At 42.2% G+C, this 22,656-nt stretch overlaps 1 protein-coding gene across 2 annotated transcripts in view; it reads right to left on the minus strand.

Annotated features, from left to right (window-relative positions):
- znf385a (zinc finger protein 385A) overlaps positions 1-20,709 on the minus strand; it is a 59,027-nt gene extending 38,318 nt beyond the window's left edge. The window contains exon 1 of one of the 2 annotated variants that reach the window (XM_027288785.1): positions 20,494-20,709. In XM_027288785.1, coding sequence (XP_027144586.1) covers positions 20,494-20,506 — 13 coding nt within the window. In that variant the 5' untranslated portion in view covers positions 20,507-20,709. Of the gene's footprint in view, positions 1-13,254; positions 13,533-20,493 lie in introns of those variants that run through there. The other variant, XM_027288786.1, reaches the window with a different exon arrangement.
- Between the last annotated feature and the right edge of the window lie 1,947 nt (positions 20,710-22,656).

Below are 22,656 nucleotides of genomic sequence, written 5' to 3' on the forward strand. Positions count from 1 at the left end.
TCTGTTTGAATAAGTTTTTTTTTTTTTTTAAAGCTACACACATGATCCTTGACACTCATCAAAGCAGAAACAGTGGCAGTGTTTCGTAACCCTGCATGTACGGAGCTGTTATACAAGAAAATTATGTCACACTGGTTATTTTGTTTATTAAGGTTGAAGCCTAAGTAAAACACGAGTTTCTGTTGACATTTTTTAGAGGAGCTTGTCACGTACTGTAAGGACATGACACCGTACCTGACACCTTTACGTGACAGTGTGTGTTCGCTCTTCTTCTTGTGAGCTCTGCACCACATCTCACCCCATGTCCTCTCTCACCCTGTCTCTGTATACAGGATGTTTTTCCTCCTGCCTTCGTACTCACTCTATTCTCTCCAACTCTTTCACATCTACTTCCTCATCCTCTGCATTACTGAGCACCTCCTCCTCCTCTTCCTCCTCCTCCTCCTCCTCTCACTCTGTCGCCCTTGCTCTTCCTCTGTTCCCTTTCTCGCTCTCCCTCTTCCTCTCTCTCTCTGCAGTAAATGGTAATTGAACAAACAGTGTGTTGGAGGAGAGCTGCAGAAAAGATGGTTATCCTAACTCCACATGCCATGCATCCAAAATTAGCCCCCCACTTCCTCCTCTCCCTCGCTCTGCTCTCCTCTGCTCTGGTGTGACAGTGTGACATGCATGCAGTCCCAAAGCATCGTCAGCCTTGTGTATTAATATTGGAAGACAGCCCAGTGGTACCGTGTTAGTGTGTGTGTGTGTGTGTGTGTGTGTGTGTGTGTGTGTGTGTGTGTGCAGCATCAGTACATTTCCAATCAGGTGACAATGAAAGATGTCAAATACGTATAAGTACTCATATGCACAACATTGTGAACGTAATTTTGTGATAACTCATCGTGCTGCATCATCTGTCCTGATATAGCTGCTGTATGAAGTTGTTTATATATTTTGATGCTTCATCAGGATTAATGATTGAATGAAGTGTAGTTTCATACAGCAGAATAAAATATGGAGGCAGGCATCATTGGGCTTCCACATCAGAAACAACAATGCACAAAGCACATTATGCCACATAGTCTGTTTCAAATACTATGACTGAACATATTTGCTAATGACATAATTAATGTGCTAGGTTACTGCTTTCAGGTCTGACTGACACACAAAGCAGCTTAATCCATCAACTCCAGGCTGTTATCAGAGATTTATTTGAAACAGAACGTGGTTTATGTAAATTAATACAGCTTCACCATCGACCTTTCTCACACATTTTCTGCTATATTTTAGTTTGTTAGTTGTTGTTTTTTGCCAAGTCCTGCTTTGCGTATGTAGAATTATGTAATTTTGGGTTTTCTGACACACTTACAGAGAAACTAAAACTTACTGTAACTTGCCCTTCTCTCTTCTTTGGAGTTAAAAATGTCTGTTTGCTTTCAGAGCCAGAGTGCCATCAGACATGCATTGTAAAAGTAAATATAGATTTTAAATATGGACGTTTAATTTAAGTGCAGAGTGCTCATGTAATTTCGCATGTAATAATCCCAGGAAACCTTCCTTCATCATGCTACAATGAAAACAGTACAGTATACAGACAATTTGCGTCTACCATGGAAATAATTTTGACTTTTAGTGTTTTTTTATCCTGTGTCATGCTTCAGTTTTATGCAACACACCTTTGCTTTATTTATTTTTTTAGCCGACATGTCAATGCCATGTTTGTTTGTGTGCTTATTTTCATCATTCTTGTCATATGATTTTGAAACTGAGAGTAACGCAAGAGCATCTTTTATTAAAAAAATGACCATTGCTCTTGTCACATCAGGTGTGAAAGTCAGGTAGCCACACATTATTTCATGGGCACACTGCCATTTCACATTAGGCACTCGTTTAAATCAGGTCCATTATATTCATGCAGATATCTCTGCGATAACCATCAGGCATCTCTCCTTTCTCTTTTTTCCCCACATTCATATTTGCATCTACTATAACCATAATCTATTATGATAACATTTTAGAATACACTATCTCTGCAGCACACACACACACACACACACACACACACACACACACACACCATCGTCCTCCTGTCTACCCTGCAGGCACTCCCTCCTCCACCAACACACCATGAAATCTGTAACACTCACAACACATTTGCATGACATTACTGCTGAAGTGCTATAACATTTTGGTGCCTGAATAACAACTGCAGAGATTTATTGTTTGTATGTGTGTGTACGTGTGATAGCGAAGCACAGCAGCTTACACAAATTTACATTATGCTGGTTGTCAAAAACATTATTTTACCAATGACCTGTAAAATGGAGAATATGTGTGTGTGTGTGTGTGTGTGTGTGTGTGTGTGTGTGTGTGTGTGTGTGTGTTTGTATGAATGTGAATTCTCCATTTGAGTTGAGACCATTTGTCTGATTGTAATGATCTCCTGTGGTCTCCTGTGTGTTGCTCTGGGATTAGCATGGTAATCATGGAGCATGTTGACACACACGGTTAGGCAGATTGATGTGTTTGTTTGAGTGGTGCGGTGCTACACAGCTTTACACACTGACTGACTGCATTAGCCACTACTAATCTGAGACTTAATGGCTTTCCCCAACAATGTTGTTCTCGTGCACAATGTTTTATTCAAATGCTTGCTGGGTCTGTTGGTAAAGTGTTGAGATCTATCACTGTTACTTTCCCTTACACAAATGCTCTGTCCAAATCAATGTAGCCACGTCTGAAGAGGTAGTTTATCACCGGCAATTATCCTCCAAGTAATACCCCTCTCCTGTCTGTCTCAGACCAAGCAAATGGGACATGTCAGAACTTCATACTCAATGAATATTGATGTAGCCCCTCAGGCTAAACCTGACATATGTATATGTGTCTGTGTATGTTTGTGAATGTTTCCAAAGAAGAGGACAGACTAGTAGACTGGTTTGTATCTGCAACATTATAAACAGCTACAGGAAACAAGCAGAGTACTGTCATCATTTGCATTTCACTCCCCCGGCTTTTGGCCAGTTGCTGCTATTTTAAAAAAATACTGTGCTAAAATGTGGTGCGCATATCAAAGCCTACAATTATAGTTCTTGGAGGGATTCTAGATTTGACCACAGCTTTATACAGATATGCATTCAGAGTTAAATATATGCTCATGCTTGGATAGAAATATATATAATATATAATATATATATATATATCTTTGTCCTTACATGTCGCATATTGGGCATGTGTGGCACGGGTAGCCAAATAACTAAAGGCACTGTGGCAGCAACTTTAAGCATCACCGCTCAATAGCAGTGATGCAGTATGCATATGCATTTTGTACATGTCACATGTTCTTGTATATATGTGAGGCCACTGACGCTGTGGTGGAAAGCCTTGGTGATGCAGACGGTGCGGGTCTGTGTGCTGGCTTGTTGCTCCACTGCTGTTAAAAGGATAGAGTCTATCCTTCTATCTATCCGATAGACAGATGTGACGCTACATTGGTGACGACAAGAAACCATTATGTAGCCTTTCCTGTTTCTGCCCTGCATGCTGCACACATCCCACGCCCACCCCCTTTACTCTCATCTCTCTCCGTCCTCCTATCAGAGTCTCAGACTGCGGCAGGGCAAGGCAGTGAGACGGAAAATACAGTGATTGTTTGTTTCTGACGAAAATAGAGAGCCTTGGTGAGAGGGAGACACTAAAAGAGAGCAGGAGAAAGGCAGGGATAGGAATCAAAGGATGACAGAGAGAAAAGGTAGAGAGAGAGAGGGAGGGAGGGAGAAAGAGAGAGACATAGCATTAAGGCGGACCATTTTTAAGGTCACTGTGTGTCTACACAGACTCAGGGCAGACTTGTAAAGAGTAACAGCTCCACTGAGAACTCCTGATTTTGTGTATATCTGTGAGTGAGTGGGTAAAGGAAAGGAAAGGAGGGACAGAGGAAAAAAGGGAGAGGCGGAGTGTGATTAGAGAGAGAGAGACAGAGAGACAGAGAGAGAGAGAGAGAGAGAGCTCTGCTGTACCACAAAGGCTCTCACCTTGTTCTGCACCATGCACACACAGCACCCCAGCTGTCATCCAGCTTCGCTCTCTTTCTCCATCAGGGCCGGTGGGGACATGCATCATTCATGAGCAGGGACTTATTTGGCTGCGTCATCTCCTCACATAACTGTCAATAACTTTTTCTGGCTCTGGCTTCAACCTTTACTCAGGCAGTGGCGTGCATTGTATGCACAGAACATGTTAAATGATAAATAGCTTTTTCCTTCTCTAAGACACAGAGCAACCTGCATGAAGCTGCTTTTACATTTGATTGGCTGGTGACTAGACTAGATTGAGCTATACTCCGTTGGGAGTCATAGCACTAACAAAACGATTGATATGGAGGACATTTCAAAGGAAAGAACACATGTAACAGCATAGCTTTTTATGTGCACTCCGCTATTAGCCGCCTTAAATGGATGCAGATTGCGTGGGTTTTTCTTTTCTTTTTGAAATTAAAACATAGCCTCTCGCCAAAGAACGCTTTCATATTCATCATAGCTGTTGCATGAAAGAGAGAAAGGGAGAGCAACCACATGTAGAGAGTGTAATATGAAAGGGTAATTATCTAAGAACTACCGTGTCCTGCCCCCAGCACCCTTTTTGCCCAGCCTGTCCTCTTCCCTGAGTGCCTGTGTCACAGCTTGCTGTGAGGCTGCCTGCTGTGAAGGTCACCCTCCCTGCAGCTATGGATTACACAGGCACGCACAGTCAGGCAGAATACGATATTGCCCTTGAGGGGAGGTCTGAGGCTCGGGCTGGCAGAGACAGGGCCTCTGGAACTTCTGGCCCCCACCGGGACAAGCCGGTATGATAACGTAGCTACCTCTAGTCAAGAGCTGATGTATGTAAACGGGTTATCTATCTATCTATCTATCTATCTATCTATCTATCTATCTATACATCCATACATCCATACATCCATACATCTAGTAAAAATCAGTGTACTCCAAGTGTCCATGGCTGCAGTATGCTCACAACCAAAGCGTGTGAAAAAAAAACCGTCAGGTATCAGAACAGCATTGATGACCTATCAACAGCCCTAGATGAGTCACAACACTCCCAGAAGGCACAAGAGGGAATCGAATCCTGTAGTCTTCACCAAGAGATATCAAAGAGCCTTCAAAAGAACATTCATCACTCTGTTTTCTAGCCTGAATTCAAAGGGAGGGAATGGCACCTTTTATCCTGCAAAAATGGTGCAATGAGGGTCAGTTTTCCTTTGAGTGGGACAGCAGCCATTTAACAACGGCTCTCTCTGGAGTCATGCCACTGTTTAGAGGTCAGAAGGAGACAAAAGATATACGCACGCACATACACACAGGTACACTTGGCAGATCGTGTTGTCCTTTGCTGGCTCGGCTCTCCCCACTGTGACCTTAATTTGTTCTGTCTTGAGTATGAGTGCCCACTGGGCAGCTGATGCACCTCAAGGGTACTAGCTGACAGGATGTGTGAGCATTATGTATATGTGGGTTTGAGCATATGTGGGAGAAAGACAAAGACGGAGTGAGATAGAGAGAGGAGGGTAAGGATTGAGACAAAAATTCAGTATAAAAGAAAGAGCGTATGTATAGGTGTGTGCGTGTGTGATTCCCAGGTGAACTGCGGCCATGTTCGCAGGTTTAAGTAGAGGAGACAGGAAGGGGAGACGCCTGAATGCACTGGACGCTGGGCCACCAATAAAAGAAAAAGAACACAAGCTGTCTCCCTGCCGGCTAATCCTCTAATGAAGATTTGTGGCAGTGGCTAGCTGGTGATTATTAGCCCAGCACAGAGACAAAAGACATCTTTGGTGCTACTGTAAATACAATCTTTCACATTTACACAAGCCATCACAGGCTCAAATGAGAAAATTTAAAAGGGAGGCAGGAACACTGCTTTTACAATGTATATGAGCTGGCTGCTGCTGTGCTCTGACACACTGTCAAACCCCTGATGCTGAATTAATAAGCATTACAAGCCCAAACATTAAACAACATTATTCAGATGTGAAGAATTGAATGTGAAGTCGCTTATGTTTATAATGTTGTTCCTGTCTCATCGGGCCAATTGCACTGATCCTAACTATGCTAATTTTATGGAAATGCTTGTTTCCATCCTTCCTCTCTGCCTCCCATTTGTTACATTTCATCAGTGCTCTTTTGAACCATGATAACAGCCACTGTTTGAGTTTCAGTGTTAGCTGAGAGCTGTGTCGAACATATTAGCAGGAGAGTTCATCCATCCGTGTATCCTATAATAGAGACTGCTGCTGCATTAGTGGAAACAGGCAATGTGGGGATTCAGTCCAGTGTCTGCGCTTACTGCAAAGATCTGCACTTGGATCTTCAAACACCAAACTCCTGCAAGAAACGTAGTGTGTGACAAATGCCGACAACAAGATAAACAAACTGAGTAACACAGCGTAAATGAATGACCTCAGATACCAATTTACCTGTGTGTCCCTTATAGCCTTCTAATCCACACCTCTGGCACCTCACCTCACTCCTGATCCTCCTCCTCTCCTCCCCCACTCCCTCCAGGCAGGGGCAGGGAGCAGTGGTGCAGGTCCTGGCATGGCTCTCTCTCTCTCTCTCTCTCTCTCTCTCTCTCCCTCTCTATCTGAGGGGTAGGGCTGCTTGTTCGAGGAAGAACTTGTGTGGAGACAGGTGTGCATACCAGACGCCAGCACTAAGCCCTGCACTACACAGATCCCATAACTACCTGCTATCGAGGCTTCCCCGACTGTCATCCAACGTTGAACTAAACCCTTTCCAAAGAACCCTTCTGCTAGCTGTGGCTACGGTCGATGTCAGTGGGCAAGAAGCCACAGAGGGCAGGTCTAAGCTTGAACCATTGCCACATTTTTATTATCAAGCCTCTCTGCATCCCATCAGCCATTATACACACCATTAAAACACATTTGAACAGACTTACTTGGCAAGGGGAAGGTGTTAGGGGTGGAGATTTAGACTATTTTGAGCTGTTCATGTAACATTAAGGATTAAATTCTAGCCCAAGGCTTCTTGGAAGCTCAAACTAGTACTATTCATTTAGTGCATTTGCTTGGCTAAGCCAGTGCTAGTAAAGTGAGAGCCGTTTGGATGAATGAGGTCAGAGTAAGGAGATGTCCTTGTGGCAACAAGTAAAGTTCATGTAGGACTGTAAGGATGACATTCCCAGCAGTGTGTCAGATATGCTGCTCACATTTCCTCTTTGCATGAGTCAGATGATACATTAAGATACAGCTCAATGCATGCTGTTGGAAGGCAGCATCTATTTCTCCCTGTAGGCCAGCTTTAACTAAAAAAAATGATCACACCACCCCAAATATAGTCTTGCTCATTTCACTGTTTACTCATTTCCGCTCTGTCTTTATCCCTCCAATGCTCTCTTAAGTCTCTCTCCTCCTACACTATTCGCTCAATCCCGCTCTCCCATTCTTTGGTTGCTTCATCAACTTCCTCCTCCTCGTCCTCCTCCCATTGAGCTTCCTTCTCTCTAGCCATGCCCTTATGAATTGACCTTGCTGCATCTCAAGGAGAATTGATTTCTCTTTTGGTGAAACCGTATCTCAACAGCACTCAGAGGAATTTCTTCTCCCCTCCCCAAGAACTGGATGGAGCTAATTCTCTTTCATGAGGACACTTTTCACTCCATTCTCTGTCTCTCTCTTTCTCTCCCTCTCTCTCTCTCTCCCCCTCCTCTTCTATCCCTCTTCACTTCAGAGCACACAGAAATAGAGCAGGCATGATTAATGCAACATCTATCGCCGCCAAACGTTAGCTTTGCTCAACCTTTTTATGCTTGGCTGCTGTTTGGGAAATTGTTATGCATGCGCCTTCTAACACCGTTACTGAATTATCACAATGGTAGATCAATAAAAGAGTTTGACTTCTTACGTTTGATGAACGGGTTCGTTTGAAAGAAAACACATGGGCTGGGTTAGATGTTGATCTAACATGCACCTCTTCTATCTTCATAAATCTGAGATGTAGCATTGCATAACAGTTTGCTATTTCAAGCACTGCAGTGGCAGATTGTTGCATTTGTTTAAAAAAAAATCACAATCTGAAACTTTTAAAAGTAGTTATGCATGGATGTTTTGAAGCTAGGTGATATGTTTTTTTCATATTTTCTTCACACTTTTATGACATATAGAATACTAAACCTGTTTATGTCGGTATACATTGTTGGTCTATAATAAAGTCAGCAACGCATCATGCAGAGAGTAAATAAATAAATTCAACCTTGACTCTTTATTGTGAGAATAAAGAAAAAGGAGGTTGTACACACAACAAAATTATTTAATGAAAAACACTCATCAGGGAAAATGTTTAACACGAGGTAATCCAGTATCTGTGTTGGTAAAAGAATGCACCTGTGCCATGTCAAGCAGGCACACCTGGGAAATATAGTTAATCTTATTTGTAGTTCCCAAGCGCCCAATACATAGCAAGTCCTAAATAACAACATGTCACAGTACATGAACATTAATCAAATCAATCAAGATATCGCTTAAAAATAACAGATTGAAAGTGTAGGATATTTTGTAAGTACTGGAAAAAAGTAGATGGCAACAAATGTTCAACATGACAAAGGCAACAGTGCCTCTTTGCAAACACTAGAAAGCTGCGAATGTGAAGAATCATCTGTGCCTCTTTCCACTTTATGATCAGAGTGACTGCTGAAGCATACAGAACATTTTTCCAGGCTTCAACTCCCAGGTGTCTTGTAGCCCCAGGATTCCCAGTAAGTAGTCAGCCAGACTGCCTTGGTGAATGCACTAATGTGACACCATAATCACGCACAGGTGCATTTTTGTGCTTCACAGAGCAGCAGCACCGGGTTGCTAGTGGGTGCAGGTGCCAGCACTGGTGTGTGTCGCTGTAAACTGTACAATTTGTTCAAGTGTATGCAAGCGGTGGAAAGCTGCATCATGTTTACATTCAGTGTTTGTTTTGAGTAAAAGAAAGAAGAAGAAGAAAAAAAGACCTCGTCAACCCAATTCACAAAGTGTAACCATGCATGCTCTTACACTGTTCTGGCCCTTACTTTTGGTGAATGGTCTTTGACAGAAGGCACTGCAGTGAGGCCAATGAAGCAGTGGGGAGTCAGAAGAACAGATACCTCCACCTCCCTCTGCTCTGCAGTGCTACACACACTGATGGGTCACACATACACACACACACACACACACACACACACACAGATGCACTCACAGACACAATGGGTTGCCTTCCCACCAGTCCAATAACAGGCCTATTCATTAGAGTCTCTTACAGACAGTATTGACAACCTGCTGACACACAGTCACTCCAGCATAAACAAATGGAGCAACAGAGAAGAGGAAGGGAGGGAGGGGAAGAAGGGAAGAAACCTGTAGTGACTTTTTGACTGAGGAGTACTCTCCGCAAACCAGGAGAGAGCCAGACTTCGAGGAAGACGAGAGAAGAGAAGGAGCGCTGCCACTTCTGCCCGTCCACGTACATAGACCCACATCATCTCTCACACACAACACAGTCTCCCTTCCGATGAGTGTCACATTAATCTTGCATCCTAGGTCACTACTGAGATATGTGGCCTACTCTCATTACAATTATGGGTATAATACTTGTCAATGAGTGAGTTATGTGGAAAGGTGAACTGGGTCAAGTGCAGTGGACTGTCTCATCACACAGCACTATGTCATAGCTATCCCCCTACTTGCCACAAAAAATATTCCCACCCAAAAGGAAATGGGATATTCTGCAAAACATGGTGAAATCTGAAGCCAGAGGCCAACCTGCTAGAAAAATGTAAAGAGTGCATATTGAGTTTTAGCTAAAATGTTTGCAGAGTGATTTAGTGAGGATTTTAGTATGTGCAGGTGCTAATCACTTATGAAAGTTTATATCTCGATTGCCAAAGCATTAATAAGAATCCATAAATAATTTGTTTCACTGCAGAAATCTCAAGTTTCAACTGCACTAAAGCGTTCCATATATATCTAGGATATGTAAAGAAGCCTAAAGGGACAAACTGTGCCATGCATACCAAATATCTGGCTCATTAAGGAGTTATAATTACTGTGTCACTTTGACATAAACAAAGAGAGCAGAGCAGTCATGGAGAAAATGGGGGGGGGAAACTGCTGATCTGCTCAAAGACATATTTTCTCTTTGAGTTGACCTCTGGCAGCAGGTGAGTGCGTGCATGCTGTTTACAGAAAGGGAGGGGGGGTTGAACGGAATGAGCAATAGCTATGTATGCGGACAGGTCAACAGAGAGAGATGGGCTTTATGAAGACAGATGAGGGTGGAGTGGGCACACAAACACAAAGACAAAGAGACAGATAGACTTCATGGCCCTGAGCTCATGAGGGTCAGCTCTGATTCAAAGAGTCAAGATAGATGAGACATTAAAACAACATCCAAACATTAACTGATTGCGACTGTGGCTCCCCCAAAAAACTTTGAGCTTAAGCTAACAATGTTCTGGGAATGCTTGTCACACAGTCTTCATGCTGCATTTAGGGTGACGGTGAGAGGATGTAATAGACACATCTTATATGAAGCATATTCCATAGCAGGAGCTCCCTCCAGGCATCAGCAAACTGAAAGCATAGGAGTTTTTTTTTATTTTTATTAACATGGCGGCTGATCACAATGACACCACAGTCAATTGAGAGGCTCTACGTCAACAGTAGCCCGGTGATCATGTTCTCTATTAGCTTGGCATTGTTCTCTTACTGATTCGCTCAGTTGTCTGCCAAGATAATACAAACACATTTTAATACGCAAACACACACAGCATCAGCAGCAGCCCCATACCCCTAACTTGGTGCAGAGCCCATGTCAGGCAGAGAGCTAAGCTGGCTTTGTACAGAGCATACTGTGCAGCACAACCACACATCCATTGCCATTATCAGCATCAGGACTGTCATCGCTATCACAGCAGCCAGAGACCTCTGCCAGGGCCCCGGATTGCCTATGACGATAGAAATCATGGGCTGGTGAATACAACGTCAAGGACAGAGCAGCACTGGAAAAGGTTGTTTGCTCAAGGTCATACAAAAGCAAAGGACAGAAATAGACTCATAGCCATACAGACACAGCTGGTGATGCATGTAGTTAACAAAGGCGTGCACATGCGATACACGTATCACACAGACCTTTTTTTAAAATCAGATTTTCTTTTTAAAGATATATATTGTCGTTTGTCAGAAATATGTTATCACAACCTCGCAGTTTTATATCAGTGAGCTGAATCAGGGAATTTGCTGATAGGAGGTCCAGATCAGCCAGCATCAGAATTGTAAAGGTCATTACAATGACATTACCCTTTTCACGGGAGGAAAGCCAGAAATGTCAAATTGCTCAGCAACCACATCATCACGCAAATAGAGCAGGATGTTAGGCACTGGAAAATCTTAATGTTCAGACAGAAATAATGGAAGATACCTATCTGACTGACAACTTAATTTGGAGAAGTCTAGGTCAGCTGTTTTGGCAGGTGTGAAAGGGAAATAGTTTACATACCATTAGTACATGAAATGAAAAATAAGCTACAGTACACCATTACTGTTTAAACACATTTAATTCTGCAGTGAACAAATACTGACAGGATTCAGTCTTTCCTGCAAAGGCAAAATTCATGGTACTGCACAACAACATTCCACATTTTATTACTCCTACCACAACCGCTAGTGCTAAACAGTTAAAATAGACGCAGTGTAATAACTACCCTAAGCTCCAACCATTGCTCTGGTGAGCGAGTTAACATACTGTTTGTTATAGTGAAACAGCTGTGGTTGAGGGTTAATGCTGCTCTTGACACGTCCTGGCCAAATATCATTTACAGGAGCTGCTACCACCTGCAACCTGATCAAGACAGTGCTTGTCTAATTGTTAAAAGAGTCTGAAGTCAGGTAATTGTTCACTTTAGACCAGCGGCAGTTACTGAAAATCTAGCCCATGCAAAAACAAGACCAAAGAAATGACAAAAATCTCCATGTAAACAAACAAAAGAAAAACTTGAGAAAGTTTAACAGTAAACCATTTAACATTCATCCTCATAAACATGAAATTTACTTTTTATTTATTTTGCTGTAGAGCCTTAAGTTTGCGGGAATACACTCTTCATACGCACACCTCAGACTACATGACTCCTTATAATCATTAGAGATGTCTGTTTGAAAAACATGCCTGCCGGGAGAGCAGAGGAGCAGAGCTGCGCCTGAATCAGCCCAGGCATGCGTTAAAACAAAGTGGCCTCTCCGACAGAGAACATAGCAACACACAAACACACACACACACACACACACACACACACACATATAAAACAATTGCACACACAATGACCTCACACAGTCTCACAGACGAGACCATACACAAATTAGAAGACTCTCGAACACTTTCATGAGCTGACACGCACTGCGCACACACACACACACACACACACACACATGTTCTTCCTATACTATCCACACAGCAGCACACCCGGGATCACTGGACTTACAGTGGTGAGCTTGCATCCTCTATATCACTGTACAAACTGACTATATAGAGCGCATAGACCAGAGAACCCCCTCTCTCAGACATGGCCACTATGAGACCAGAATACTAAAGAAGAAAGCACTGGCTGACTCAGAACAGAACAACCCTGTATAAAAACTAAAAGCTATACAGTACTGTGCTGCAAACTAAGGACTGAATTTTTTATGTTTTTCTTTAAAGGAAATGTCACACATTAGATGACACGTGTGCTCATCAATGGTAAGCAGAAATATATGGAAAGATTAGAAAGAAACTAGGTGGTAGTGTAACAAATAGCCTTGTGAATTACATATGTACATAATGAATTCTGGATCGACTACTTGTATAAATTTGCATTTCATCAGTTATCAGTAGGTCAGTATGAACCTGTCTTTGTCACTTCACCTCTCTCTGGCAGGACACAAGAATGGTGGAGCCCGGTCATGTGACCAAACAGCCTATAATGATACAGTCCAGCTCCAAACACTTTGACCTTCCCTGTCATCACTCACACCTGCCATATTAATGGCACACTATTATCGTAATTACAAGCACTAACTGTGATTTAAAGGTTCATCTCAGTGCTCACTATTGACAGATGTCTGTGTGGAATGGAAACCGAGCAGAACACGCTATTAATGAAGAGCTGCTGGTGGCCAAGTTTAAGTAGGGATTAGTGATCCAACAACATGATTGACCTCACCAAAATCCCATGCACCAAAAAGCGACAACTCACCCAAAATCATGCTGTGTGTTGCCTTTGGTGTCCCTGGCTTGACAAGTGCTTCCTCACTGCCCCCGTCTCTCCTGCTTTTGCCAAGGGACAATGGCTCCAAAATCTCTTTTCAGAGTTCCTCGCCACTCTCCAGAAAGAGGCAACTCAGAGAGGCAGCGCTAAATGTGAGGAGAGCCTGCTGCTGCTGCACATGCCGTCCCTTGCGCCTGCCCTCTCCAGGTGAAAAGCTGAGTGTGTGTGTGTGTGTGTGTGTGTGTGTGTGTGTGTGTGTGTGTGTGTGTGTGTGTGTGTGAGAGAGAGAGAGAGACAGAGAGAGAGAGAGAGTGCGTGTGTGTGTGGAGAAGGGGGTCCAGCGCTTCTGCAGTTGTGGCTCAGGTAAGCCTGAGGACAGTGTGGAGGGGCTTAGCAGCAGAAAGATAGAGAGAGAGAGAAGAGGGGAGTCAGAGAGAGGAGGGGGAGCCTAAAGTGTGACAGCCAATCACAGTAGGAGGCTACAGAGCCAAGATCTTCTTCTCCACAGCAGCCTGGAGGAATTGCAGTGGTCTCCAACAAACAGCTGACAAGCAATTTCTTCTTAACTGTGTCATTTCACAGGGAGCTTCAGAGATAAGGTCTTCAATGCAACGTGAAGTCGGTGTCTGCTTTGGTCTCTCCCTGTAAAACACACACTGTCTGTCACTGTCTCACTCTGGCTTTCTCTCCCTCTCTCTCCTTCTTGTTTTTGGGGTTGGGTATAACCTACAGGCACCTTACATGCCTCTGCTCTGATTGGTGGCAGCCTCGACCAATAGGAACAGCGGCAGACGCCTGTCATCATGCAGAGTGGAAGTCATGAAGGAGAGACAGAGCTTGACTGAAAATGCAGTCTCCTCCAACTACTGTTTCCCCCCTTTGATTTCTCAAATTCTTCTCACCCATCTCCCCCTTACGGAGAGCTTAAATTGTCAGATCTCTTTATTTTGTTTCTTGTTTATCACCTCCCCAACCCCCTCTGTCCTTTGACTTCACGTGTCTGTGGACTTGTGAAAGGATTAACCTTTTATCTCTCTGGCTCTGTCATTCTTATTTTTCTCTTTCTCCTGCCCGGGCAAGGTTACACATTTAACAACCACTGTGTTTTCGTCAAAGGGATGGAATTTAGACTGGGAGTGTGTGTGTGTGTGGCGAGGGGGTTGGGGGGTGGGTGATGGTGGCAAGCAAAAACGAGAGATGAAATGGAAAGCGACAGAGCGGAGGAAGCAGAAGAAGGAGGGGAAGAGATTAAACTAAATGCAAACTGACAGAGAGATGAAGAGATGTGGAGCGACAAGAAGAGAGACGACCGGGAGGATGGAATACAGACAGGGAGACAGACAGACAGAGTCGGACACAGAAGAAGAGATGCAGAGAATTAAACGGTGGACCATAGCAATGCAGTCACTAATTGAAGAGGCGCTTCACAGCCAGCTTCTTATGGTCCAATTCCTCCACACCAAGAAGGCACTCAAACAACGTCTGGTGTCACATCAGAGCGCTACCCTCTGTCTCTTCCATGATACCTAGAGAGACTTTTGAAAATCACACAGCCACGATGTTATTGAGAAGCTCAGCGCTTAAGAGAAGGCTTAACAAAGCTGTCAAAAAATTAATCCCCTTGGGCGGGCATGCTTGCAAACACACAGATTCAAACACGTGAGCCGAGGGCTACAGAAAATTCTGCCTGATGTTCATAGTGCCTCCTCTTGTCCTGCTTTCACTTTCTCTGTTTTTTTTGTTTTTTTTATCTCTACCCCCACCCTTCTCACGCTCTCAGGCTGAGGCTGTGAGTCACAGGGTGTTGGAGTGAATACTAAGGAGGATGGCTGACACCTCCTATACCTCCCCACACAGCAGCTCCACTGCACACATTTAAAGCCATTGTATGTAAACATTGGCAGACTGAAGGACCACAAACATCCACACAAATTCTTATAGATTGTTAGTTTGGCTAAAATCCACTGACTAAAAGCTGATAGTATTATGGAACATATGGTAGCTCTGTGCAGAGGTGCACAAAAATCCCACTTTCACAACTGCCACTAAGATCTAACACCTGCAACAGCAATAAAAAATAAGCAGTTATACACACAGAATAATGAGCTTACAGATATGGAACAAACATTTATGACGCAAAAGTACAAACCACGATTAAAAAAAGGGATTTTGAGCCTGTGGGTCCCTGGATCAAACACATAAACACACATTATGTCAGCAGGAAATGGACTGAGCACCGAGTGTATTAGTTTTTGAAAATGGGACACTAGCAGCTGGAACAATAGTTATCATCAATACAGCTATGCGTGCAAGTCCCTCCATGAGCATGTGTGTGTGTGAGAGTGTGTGTATGTGTTTGTGTTTGTGTGTCAGCAAAATAGCTGAGATAGGGTTTCCTCATTAGTTGTGTTGGTATCAATAATTCAGAGCGGTCCTTGTTGGCGTTCAATGGGCCGAGTGCTAATGTGCTGTCGGGCCAACGGGGGCCCAGGGCCCAACGCAACTTTAATGGATGTCATGATGAGAGGGTGAAATCGGAGCATGGAGATCCTGTATCATCCATAGGTAAGAAGAGGGAGGGAGGACAGGGCAAAGGAGAGGAGTGAGAGACAGGGGTGGGGTGAAGGCCACTGAGGGGAGGACAGATGGCTTTATCGGACAGGTATGTGAGCAGAGGGGTGATGGAAAGAAACAGGAAGAGGAGGGAGGAAAGAGGGCTGGAAATTGTGCTATTAGGTCGCTTCATTTGCCATTGGCTACAGATCAATCATTTTAAAGATGATGACCTCTATCACCTTTCGATGGACGTCATCATGGGACACACGTTACATGGCCATTAGGGGAATATGACTAATGACCAAACATTTTTCACTTGAGTTGTTGAGAGTTTGAGCTGAGATACTTCACTCACAAATGCGTCTCTAAAAGCGATGAGAAAAAGAGTATACACTAATGCTTTATTTTACAGGTTACAAGTTCAAAATTAACAAATCATTTCCCAGGAAAAGTTCTGAGCTTTGTAATTTAATTTGGTACTAGATAAAAGAAAAATCTTTCCTATGATAGAACAAACCCTTCATTTATTATCATTCATAAAGGTTTAACTGTATATTTGATGAGAAAAATCTTGAATTTTTTAGCTGTCCTGCTCTGTTCTGAACAAAAGAAAAGAAAAAGAAAATGTTGGTTACACAAGCAATTAATTGGACATGTACCAAATGAACCTTCTACTTTCCATGTAAAAGTACCAACTTAAAGAAGTTTCAGCAGACTTAATTATTAGGATGTTATTGAGACATTATGTTAATGTAAAATAAAGAACTTTGTAAAGTTATAAGACCAGTTCATAGTGTTTTTTTGTTTGTTTTACTTTTTTGATGATGCCTTTTCTTTTTTTCTTTTCTTTTTTTTTTACCAGGGAGCACAGATTAAACTTAGCCTTCCAGGCTAACTCCTGAATTAGTTTTTTGTTGATCGACAGGAAAGAAAATAGCCCCTGTGTGTTGTGTTCATATCAATATGCTGATAAATTGGTGAGATGAAAAACACAAAAACACCAGACAGACCACAATAACAAAACTGAATGTACTGACGATTCATGCTGATCAAAGGCTTAGGAGAGCTTCAGCAGTGAGTCATGTAACATTGTCTATAGGAAAGCAATACAGCACTTTAAATTCCTTCTTGTGTTTTTTAAAATGTCTTCTAAAATACTGTTGTGTTTTCTGTTTTTCTTTGTGTTTTCTGTAATGGGTTGTCTTATGTGATTCATTTTATGTTTGGCCAGATGTTCGAGAAGATGACGAGGATGCGTAAATTTAAATAACACACCGTACCTGACTTTTTTTTGCTCTGCTGCATGAGTATTACATTACCCATCAGCCACTTTCCCACAAACGCACACACACAAACACACATACTTGTTTTTCTTACTTGTGAGGACTTTGTATTGACTCACACACATCCCCAGGAGGCAGCCTTGACCTTATGTACCCAACATTTACCCTTACTTTAACCTGAGACTAATATTAACATTGAAACATGCTGAAAGTCTTAACCTGAAAATAAGGTTAACCCTGTGAGGACCACCTTTTGTCTTGAGATCAAAGATGAGTTCCCACAATGCAATTAATAATAAGTGTACACACACACACACACACACACACACACACACACACACACACACACACACACACACACACACACACACACACAGTGTAAAAGCCATTAGAGGGAGAGGGAACTCAGTATTCACTGACAAGCCTGGATGGTGATTAGTGGTTAACCTATGCTGCTCTCTACTGGTGTAAGCATGTTAACACAGGTTCCCTGTAAACAGACCCTGGGACTGTCAAAGTATTCCAGCTTTAGCAACTCTGGTATTAGACATCTGTCTGGAGAAGTTCCATAATGAAAAACGATCCCATGTAAACCTGAGAGGTGTATGTTCCCAGAGGCATGTCAACAGACAGGGGTAAATAAGGGAACCAAACAGACACCAGGCACAGTTGGTATCGTATTGATGGCCTGTCAGACTGTATCAGAAATACCTTACTTAGCAGAAAACTATCTATTCAACAGTCTTGATAAAGCTGCTGAGGTCAGTGTCCTTACTGGAAAAGTTTTTATCGGTAGAATGGTGAATTAGGCAAAGTGCACGGAGGTCAAATGTGAGAGGAACAACTTCTAATACTTAAGAACTTAGCTAGTTGATGTGCAGCAGCAGCCTGTGATAGTCACAGTATATAAAACCTGATGGAGAGAACTTCAAATACTCCAATCATACAATACTATTATGTGTCTTCCTTATTTTTTCCTGTGGGAAAAAAAAACAGTAAATCCTCGCTGAGAGACTGTAACTCACTTCCTTACATTTCAACAGCTCAAACGCAGCAACTGCTGTTGATCATAAATTGTAGTCATATTTCATGAGCACAGGCCTGCAGGGGCTGTGTGACTTTCCAGAAATGTTAGTTTGCTCCTTTTTTTCTTCCAGTGTTTGCTTGCATGGTTTAATGAAAAAGATTTTTGTTGATACAGAGTCCACACCTAGGTCATATATCATGCTTCGGGTGTCTTCTGGCACTGTGGTGGTGAATTTAGAGACTCCCTATGAAGGTCAAAGGTGAGGGGGGCCAGGCAATCACCAGGCAACAACATACTTGCACTTCCCCTCTTAATATGGCAAAACATCTGCTAAAGCTACCAGACAATAAATCACAGATTATTAGTTTGTAAAATGTTTTCTCTCTCTCCAAAAATTGAGCTGTCATGGCCCACACTTTAATGGCTTCATTAAGCACATGTAGCACATTAAAAGCAAGCCAGTTCAGTATGAATGAAAAGACCTCTGCATTCCCCTTGAACTGGCCTGAGCCTGCAAGTCTGACAGCTACGCATATCAGTTTTCAACTGTGAGGGATAATCATCTCACTAAATTTAGACTATTGATCAGGTGTGGATATGTGCAGGAAATGTGGCCAGCTGTACAGCATGTTTTTCCTGTGTATTCATTTCCCATTTGGGTTAGACTTTAATAAATCAAGAAACACATGTTTTGATTGTTACAAATGAATTGCAATTTTTTGTTGCCTCATATAATAACTGATGACATTTTAAGCCTTTAGGTACTAAAGCCTCACTGACGTTTTTGAGTGACAGAGAGAGAATTAAAAGCTATCCGGTACTTCAAAAAGACTTTCAACTTAACTAAATACTTTACTGATAATGATTAACTGGCTATTTACACAGTTTAGTGAGTAGTTCATAAAAAAATACATTCCTCATATATACAGAGGAACATATTACATGCCTTCATGTAAGACCTTTTTACTTTCATCATGTTAAAACAAAGAAATTTCCCTCTTTCGTTTCTTTAAAAGTGTTGTCAGATACTAATTGTTTAATTTCTTTTATTGTGTTTGACAATTCTTTTGAATATTAATTGTATTAGAGCTACAATGATTACTCCATTAATTGATAGAATACATATTCATTTTTATAATCATCATAATTCCTTTAAGTGTTTTTTAAGTAAAAAATGCCAAAGGAATATCCTGCTTTTGTTGGTCTCACGAGTTTGTTGAGGTTTGGATTTAAGATTGTTGGTTGGACAAACAAGAAATTCTTATTTACTTTATGTTCATGTGTAGGTTTTGGTAACATGCTTTTGGATCAAATTGCTTTGCTAATAGAGCTTCAGGGAGAAGAAAAGTCATGAAAAGACTGTGGCTTTTTGAAGATTCATGAATATGTGTACACAGGTGGGTGTGCCTGTCCTGTGACACTGCACCTGCCTACAGAGATGGAGAATGTTGATGTTGACTGTCACTCTCACACACTCATGACATTTTTACACCAACGCCAGAGGACAGTACATCTTTCTTTCCAACCACATTCAGATCACACATTCACCCTAGAATGTCTTGCAGTTCATACTTGTTCAAACTTCACTACAGTCATTTTTGTTATGCTGCCCTTAATAGACAAAGTACTTCAGGCTGACACGTTTCAAGACGTTCTTACGCAATGTGGTGTGTATTTTGGAAGACAGCAATTTAAAGTAATTATCTTCTCCACAGATCGTAGTCTATTTCTAAAACTCAGACATTCCTCAGTTGAGAGTGATGTGGCAGATGAAGAAACTGGGAGTCAAGGGTCAACCACATCCCAGCTACAGAATTTAGACTCCACACTCATCAGACACACATCTTGTTTTTCTTTTCTTTTCTTATTTCTTATTTTGTTTTGACAGCAAACTACAAATGGTGCACACAATAACATGAACACATCTCATGTAAAAAAAAAAAATCCTTAATCCTGAATACAAACACTGTACGCAAGACCACACACACACACACACACACACACACACACACACACACACACACACACACACACTAGATGAGCTCAGCTTCACCCAAATGTGCAATGTTCTTTCTGGGTGTGAGGGCAGCAGAGGACAGGTGGAGCTGTCAGGACATGTGTCAGCTCCGTGGGGACATGTGTATATTTGAGCTAAGAATCAAGACTCAGTCTGGTCTGAAGATTTTTATGATGTTCAATAGATATTTATACCACCAAAATCTCACACAATAAAAAGCTGACCTGATACGCAGGAGCAGGAAAAGGTGTATTTCATGCTCCCCACAGACCCGGCACCGCATCATTTTAAAAGGAATTGGACGGCTACAGTAGCAATAGATGGGCAATAGGCTCCTTTCTTACCTGTACTCCACATTGATTGCACCTCTGGTCCTCCTGCTGCTCTTACTGAGTGAATCCAAACCTATGCAGGCACACTGAGAAACAACTATTTGCTCTGTGAAATCCTTCCCAACATCAGAGCTCTTCAGGTGGAAGAAAAATAACTGGAACGATCCTCAACTGTAATTTGAAAATTCCAAAAGCTTTGAAAACAACGCAGCCTTACACCCACGATGGCAATGTGAAGGACATATGGAAATAAAGACAACAAACACATTGACTCTATCACCTCCCTTCCACCTCCCTACATCCTATCTCCTCCCTCTCTCTCGCTGTCCCTCTCTCTCTCTCTCTCGCTCTCTCTCTCTCGCTCTCTCTCTCTGTCTCTCTTTCTCAGCTCCGTGTGAAAACAAAGCAAGAGCAGGAGATTCCAGCAGCTAATCGTGGCAGGCCTTAATAAGTGAAGGCAGTTGTATAAGAAGAAGGAGTGAGCAGAAGGTTGGAGGGAGGGAGGCTACGAGGTGTGAAAGAATCAAATGTCAATGAAGGCATGAGGAGTAAAAGTGAAATACAGCACGCAGAGGGAAAATTAATTTGTGGTACAACACATGGCACAAACTCTAAATTGTCTCTCATTAACAACCTCCCTTTAGAAGAGCGAAGTGACAAATACATTTTTAAACCTCTGACAGTAACCAGTATAGGCCTTTATTGCTACACAAACATTTTTGTCTACTGCCAACAACCACTTTCAGCACAAAACTTGGGAATGAAGGAGGTCAAACTAATAAATCTTACACCTATGCTACAGCCATGTTGAGAAAAACAGCGAAAGTTGAGAAAAATAGCGAAAGATCTGAACGTATGGAAAAATGTTGAATGACACACACATGCGTAAATTCAGAGGTAGATGTTATTCTGCACTGCTTGCAGCAGGCAGCCACCCACGAATCGGAGCTACAGTAACATGACATCAAATATACAGTAGATGTCCAGTTTACTCCGGGCCCACTGCTCAATAAGCCCTTACACAGCATCACCTTTTAAAGGGCTGCCAGCTATTCAAGTGTGATACACTCACAATATAAAAATCATAGACTCTAAGCCTCATAAGCAAGCACACTGCGTCTCAGCGCCCCCCCCAGGCACTCTGCTGGAAGATAAGGTTAGAAGGCAAAAAGGACAGCAGTTCACAGTTGTAAGCACATTTCAGCACCCAGGGGCCTGAGGGGTAGTGTTACAGGGACGCACTGCACACCAGGACTGTGCCTGTCTCTTACAGTAATAAACAAGCTAGTAAAGTTTACACCACAAACCATTAAATTGGACAGTTCACTTTCTGGGTATTATGTCTGTGTTTACTTTTAAAGTTCTTAAAAACACATCTGTGACTGGAAGGAAAACACGCGCGATGCGCAGTATTTAAATTTAAGTCTGACATTAGTACCAAAAACAGAGTAGAAGAAATGAAAAAGCCACCACAGACTTAAACTCAGCCTCTCCTGGATAGTTCATCGCATAATGAGTCATGTAGAACTATTCATTACTACAGCGACCAGGGAGCGGGGCCCTTTCACATTGGGCAAGGTGTCACTGCACAGCCACTGGGAGCAGTGGATGACCAGGAGATATGGCCTATCAATATTAATGATTGATAAAAAATTGTGTTGTGAGGGCATGAACTTTTTGGGCTTTTGATGGGAGCCATACCAGCCATACCATTTCCCTTAATTGCCACCAGAGGGAGTTATGTACATTAATTTTCCAATGTGTCATACATCAGTTAAAGTACCTTATATTAAGTAAAGTTATCTCAGTGCTTCAGGCAATCAAATAAGGTGATTAATAAATGGCTATGGATGGGTTACGGTGCTTTAAAGGTCCAGTCTGTAAGACTTAGTGGGCTCTAAATAGAATATGCAGAATATGGAAGAAATGGAATTTAATGTACATAAGCATAAGTAGTTTCATGCATTTTACAGAAACTGTAGTTAGGGTTGCAATCAGCAGCTAAAAGAGGGAATTTCTTACTTACTAAAGACTGTAGCTTTATAATATACTGTCTCATGACCTTAAATTATCTTCAGCTGAACTTCAGGTTTTCAAGTTTTATTAACAAACATTGGTTTTATTATCATACTATGAGCCATGAAATTCAGGGTGGATGGCATTCTTGAGGTTAAT

Source organism: Larimichthys crocea, chromosome XV, assembly GCF_000972845.2.
Source record: "Larimichthys crocea isolate SSNF chromosome XV, L_crocea_2.0, whole genome shotgun sequence".
Classification (NCBI taxonomy): domain Eukaryota; kingdom Metazoa; phylum Chordata; class Actinopteri; family Sciaenidae; genus Larimichthys; species Larimichthys crocea.